General features: G+C 32.8%; 1 protein-coding gene across 1 annotated transcript; it reads right to left on the minus strand.

The window, feature by feature from the left end:
- Positions 1 to 403: 403 nt before the first annotated feature.
- Positions 404 to 3,765, minus strand: LOC115453945 (dnaJ homolog subfamily C member 21). The gene is given in 8 exon segments (XM_030182671.2): positions 404 to 761; positions 763 to 1,086; positions 1,198 to 1,560; positions 1,705 to 1,929; positions 2,274 to 2,488; positions 2,601 to 2,748; positions 2,917 to 3,061; positions 3,273 to 3,765. Coding segments are annotated over 8 exon segments (1,827 nt in total). The 5' UTR covers positions 3,464 to 3,765; the 3' UTR covers positions 404 to 545.
- Positions 3,766 to 6,434: the final 2,669 nt, after the last annotated feature.

A 6,434-nucleotide genomic window follows, 5' to 3' on the forward strand; every position in this document is an offset into this window, starting at 1 on the left:
TTTAAAAGCACCACTTTTAGATATAATTTAATAATCAACATTTTGGTAATATAAAATGGCCCAAAGATGAAATTTCATTTTTGAAAGATATTAGTAAATCTATGGATATTTCTGTACTTTTGCACTGCAAATGGTTCGCAATGCAGTTAGCTAAGAGAAGGGCTTTAAGTATGTCAAAAACTTAATATTGACATGATTGTATCTTGGCTTGTTACAATCCAAATAACATCAAATCTCCTTGTAAAATATTTAGTGCCATCTGAAAATAGCAGTGATCTATAAAAGGCTTTCAAGAACCGTACAAAATTAACACTAAATTGAGGGTAGGAATAATAACTTGGTTTTAAGGCTGGGGAGATAGTTGCAGGGTGGCAAAGATCCTTTTAACAGATAATAAAATCACTTTTCGCATAGGCATACTTTAATGACATAGATCATAATTTCAATAAATAGATAAAATCACTTTACAACTTGTAGAGTTTAGAAGGGAATCCATTTGATTGTCAATATTAATACTTTAATTCCTATCTAAATTCAATGTACGTTTACCTATTAGCCCTTTTGCCTTTCTTTGATTGAGCAAAGGTTGTTTGAGGTAGAGCCACCGAGTGCCCTGTCTTTTTTAAATGTTCAAATAATTTGTTCTTAGAAGGGAAATCCGTTTGGCAGACTGCGCATTTGAGGTTTGGAGCTGTGCTGGAGTCTTCTGTCTCACTGGTTTTATTTCGCATTGGTTTTCTTTCTACAGGCTTCTTTGACTTTTACATTCCTCTGCATTTTAGACAAGGCTGGCCTGTCGCGTGGCAAAGCTGCTTCCCCCAAGGCGTCGTCCGTTGGTGTTGTACTTGAAACTTCATACAAATTTTCTGTCGAAGTTTGGGACTGAGATCCTTTTTTGAGATTGGCTTCCTTTTTAGCTTGTATTTGGCTCTTCAACATATTGAATTTCTTAGCTTTTCTGCTGCGTGATGGACCTTCAATTTCATTGAAACTCATTTCATCATGACTGTCATTGCCCTCACTCTCTGGCATTGGTATGAATGACTTCTTTTTATTCTTTTTCTTCTTATGACTTTTTGGCAATGCCTGTTAAAGAACAAATACAATTAAACCATTAAAATAAAAAAAATAAAATAAAATTAAGCAAGAAAAATGACAAAGAAATTGTTGTAATCTTATATTTTTTTCTTAAGTTACCTGAACTTTATCTGAGTCATCACTTAATGTCTCTCTAATATCATTGTCCTCAATATCAGAAGTGGAGTTGCCTTGTGGATCTCCCTCTTCTTCAGTCAAACCATTCACTTTCCCTGTTGCTCCAGCCTCTTTTTTCACAGCAGATTCATCTTGTTCCTCATTATCCTCCTCATCATTGTCTGTTATATCAATGTCATCATCAAGAGCCATGTTAGCAACATTTTCTTTATGCTTCTTGCTGTTTTCATGATTTTCAAATGAATTGATATTTTTGAATAATTTATTGCAAGCTGAACAATACAGATTTTTTATTGTTTTTGATCTAGATGGTGACTTTGCTGTTGCTTTTGAAGCTTCACTTGCCTGGAATTAAACAATGTAGAAATTTAATTTGAAATCTTAAAATTAATTTCGTTATAATCATTGATAAGCATAATCTTAAGGTTAAGTTAATGACTACATTTAAACACTAGAACAATTAAATATATTTCCTATATAACAATTTACCTCTTCAGTTTTAGAACTTTCTTCATTACTGCTCTCCATGCCACCCTCACTTATAGTGTCATCATCAGAGGACAAGCCAAACTCTTCAGCCAACAGTGATTCAATTGCACTGAGTTTCATTTGGTACTCCTCACTCTGCAGGAACGAACTCTCACCCTCGCGTTTCTTGGCTTCTTCAATTTCTTTTTGCCTTTGCAATATTCTTTCCCTTCTAAGTTGTTCTGCCTGGAAATGAAATACATCAATATTATCAGGTTTGATAAGGTAATATGAAATTATTTAAAATGCCTTTATTACTACATCTAGGGAAAGAAATAAACAGTACAAATAATATTTTTTTCAATTTCATAATACACAAATTTTTGTTCATGGCTTAACCAAGACAAATTAAAAAAAAAATTAAGAAAATATGTTGTATTTTAAGAACTATGTTAATTTGTGTGGTTTCTGGGTTAAGTTTTCAACTATAATTTACAAAATTTTGCATTTGTAATATTAGAAGGAAGTAAGTCAAGACATTGGAATAATCACATCATATAATATAAATATTTATTGTTGTGCCATCTTACCTTCCTTTTATTTTCTTCTGCCTTCTCCTGCAGTTGCTTTGTGTGTTCAATAACTCTTTTGTCCTTCCTCCGCACAAAACTGACTAGCCTTCTAATCTCCTCATTCCTTTCCTTGCGAGCCTTCTGCCTGATTTTGTTGTTTTCCTTCTCCATTAGTTTAATCACTCTGCGATTGTCTCCTTGCTGTATTTCATACTGATCTAGCCATACATAGCCTGAAAGTATTTTATTTATATTTAGCTTAAAATGAATAAAGGGATGTATAATGATTTGTCTACAAATTAGCATGATTTAAAATAAAGAAAATTAGTTGAACTCTGAACTCACTTTTATTTGTGGAGAAGGACATCCAATAGGAATAGAACCCATTAACTTCCTCATATGGTGAAGTAGACTTGCCAAACTTAGGAATATTGGCCACTTCTTCTGGGTCATCGAGAAAATCTGTTTCTTCTGCTGCTAATTTGGAAAATACCTGAAATCAAAAATTTTATATGACACATTTTGATAGAGCACAATAGTTCTATATAAAATTTATTTTGAATTAAAACATACAAAACTAATGTTAATAACTCACAAGTTTAAAATATAGAATACTTAAGTTTAAAACATAAATATCAAGTTTATAGTAAAACTGTCACACCTCAGCATACACTCCGTAAAATCCCTGAGGATCATCACCAAATCCTTTGTAGCAAGATGGTGTGAAGTATGGATACACATCCAGACTGTCATCATTGTAGCTGCTGCGGGCCCCTCGCAGTAGCTGCTCCCTGTGATTGTCATACCTGGAAATCATTTTACAATATACCAAGTTGAGTATTTTATCAATTAAGTATATTCAGGATTTAATTTATAAATACAAATATTTAAGTAGTACAAAAAAAAATACAATACCTACATAAACTATTTAGTACAGGAATAAGGATATTATTTTGGTTTTTCTGCGTGTCTCGTAAGGTGCATGTTAACTTTTATTATAAAATGTAAAGAACTTACCAAGCTCTTTCTTGAGGGTCTGATAGAACCTCGTATGCATTTTGCACGAGTTGGAACTGTTCTTTGGCCTCTTGTAAATTCTCCAAGTTTTTATCCGGATGCCATTGCAAAGCGAGCCGGCGGTAAGCTTTCTTTATATCGGTGGCACTTGCTTCTTTCTCCACACACAATACTTCGTAATGACACTTCATTTTATGATCATTCTATGTACGTTTAAGTCTAGAATTCTATGTGCACTTTCACAATATTTCACAGCCTGATAAAATTAACCTGAATATTCTCAATTCTACACTTACTTACTACAATAGTGTAGAATCATAAGTGAAATTACAACACAAATATCTTTAATACTTAAATAGCGAATAAAACAGGAACTATGTAAAGCATTAGTAAGGTACTCGAGAAAAATATTATCGATCTATTTTGAAGATTTCAGGAAAAAAGACATTACGACGTCCATGCTTTTATGCACGTTTATTTTTTTCCGGAATAACAGAAATGTTGCCAATTTATTAAAGAATAAAACTTCTGTGATCAATTTATAAGAAAAAAAAAATGATACATAACATTATTAAGAGCACGGATGAAAACATTTTTTTTTTGGAAGAATTTTATAATTTTATTCATATACAACAAATTATGAAGCTTGTCCAATGTCTGAAATCTGTCCTCCGCGTTTGCGATCTAAATACTTTTTTAAGTCAACACTAAAAAATGACAATTTGACGGTTCGGCGGCGTTCCATTTCATTCAAGGTTCAAATCGATGTTTTGTGTCTGCTATTATTAGTCGATATTGGCAAAACCACCGATAAATAAACGGTGGCAGCAATAATATAAAAGAAGAAGGTTCAAATCAAAAGCATAATACATATTACAGAAAGTTCAAATTATCTGCGTACGCAAAGGAAGTAGGTACGACTGCTATGTTTCGATAGAATAATATGTAAAATATATTTTTGAGTACCTACAAACGATGTTTTTCTTTATTATATTATGATCTTAAATACCCTATTATTTTAATCGTTGTATACACAAGTCTCTAGTGTACGCCGCTGACATTTTTAATTATTGTTTAGTAGCTGTAATATGTTATAATTATATTATTTAAATTATTGAATTACTAGCTCTTTGCTTTGTTATTGTATTTAGCACCAAGGACCCGCGCCGGCTTCGCACGGGTAGCACTAGTTATCTATAACCAAATGACTTCTGGTGGTTGGATCGTCTCACGGGGTGTAGCCGCTGGGTTAGTCTAAAGATTACCAAAAAATTTCATTACGATCGCTCCAACCGTTTTGTAGTTCATAGGGTATGTACGCTATGAACTACTGTATGTATGTACATATATATTACACATATTTATTTTTTATAGATTGTTACTCGCGGCGTCGTCCTTGTGAAAAGCTTTTCCCCCTGCAAATGACCCATAATACTTTGACACAGCTCCAGCGCCATCCATTTAGAAATCAGAATAAAACAGCTTTTATTTCCCACGGGAGAGTAGCCTATGTATGTGTTAATTCAGGACATGCTCTACCTGTGTGCTAAATTTCATTCAAATCCGTTAAGTTGTCTCTGTGTTTAGGTTCTTCTAACAAACTTACAACGAAGTATTTTAACAAACTTTCGCATTTATGGAAAGATAATGATAAAAAGACCTTCACCAGAGACGGATTCCTGATATTTTCATTTAGTATTAAGTAAGTATTATAAAGTCAGCATCAATTTTATGCAATGTTGTATCAGGAAATTAAAAACTTTTATATTAAGGTGGTAGCTCAAGGTCCATTTTCATACATTTTGTTTCGGCTTTAATCTGGGTAACTAAACAAGTATTGGCAAGTAAAGAATTTAAATTCACGTCTAGTTAGTGATTAGTTCTCGCAGTTGAAGAAAAAACGTAAAAATAATTAATAATCATGGATATTTCGGCCTTTAAAATTTAATATGACGAAATTTTAAAGGCAGAAATATCCATGATTATTAATTATTTTTACATTTTTCTTCAACTGCGAGAACTAATCACTAACTAGACGTGAATTTAAATTCTTTACTTGCCAATACTTGTTTAGTTACCCAGATTAAAGCCGAAACAAAATGTATGAAAATGGACCTTGAGCTACCACCTTAGTAAGTATATTTTATAATGATAAAAAGTGAGATAGGTAAGATATTATAGTAAGAAAGAGTCAGATTTAATTGAACCTACTTATTTTATATAACTTATTTTGAAATATAAATTATCAATACTAACTACATCCGCAGTCAAAGGTTACGAAATTAAACAGCCGGTCTTCAATTATAACGGATGTCGCTTCGGAATGCAAATTTATATTTAAAATAATTCCTCTGAAAAGAACAAGGGTCTCCGGTGTAGCCGTGAGCTGTTTTTGTGTAATTATCTCTCGCAAAATTAATGCGGGCCTGTGATAACCGCCACGATGGTGGTCACGATCTCTGAGTTACCTTTTTACCTTCAACACGCCGTTAAATTATTTCAATTTAATTTTCGTCACTCATACTAGGTTTTGTCCGCAACTTCGTCCGCGTAAACTTAATTTCAGAATAAGCGCTCCACTGCACTGTTTATTATATATTGACAGTTTGTCTTCCTCGTGTAACGCGGTTGTATCACGTCGCGTCGGCACTCATCCACTAAGCGAAATTTTCAATATATAATCGATCCCCACGGTTTTTTCAATCCATTCCGAAAATCGACCAATCAGAATTTTTTTTTTATGTCTCTAAGAACATCTAAGACTTAGCGAACTAATAGATCTTATCAGTTGCTTTGAGAATAAATATCTATGTTATAATTAATTTAAGCATCATAGCAAAATTACGTAGCCCATCAAACTTTAAAAGTAAGCAAAATAGACCAATCTAGTTGGCTTAATATCATTTAATTTTCATAGCCACTGCAAAAACTGAGGCGTTCAGCTCTTTTAGCTAGGACATGTATAAGGACTTAGGACTTTACTGCAGTTTAAAATCCAATGTAATACCAAACACTTTGATCTACAAGGCTCACCTCGTCACTTTTTATAAAAATGTTAACTTTAACTTTTTAACATTAGGTGTGACGAATTTTATATGTAGGTACATTTATTATTTAATATCATAGTTACCTATTAATATGATGTCGATGTTACCGTTGCGT

Source organism: Manduca sexta, chromosome 19, assembly GCF_014839805.1.
Source record: "Manduca sexta isolate Smith_Timp_Sample1 chromosome 19, JHU_Msex_v1.0, whole genome shotgun sequence".
Taxonomy (NCBI): domain Eukaryota; kingdom Metazoa; phylum Arthropoda; class Insecta; order Lepidoptera; family Sphingidae; genus Manduca; species Manduca sexta.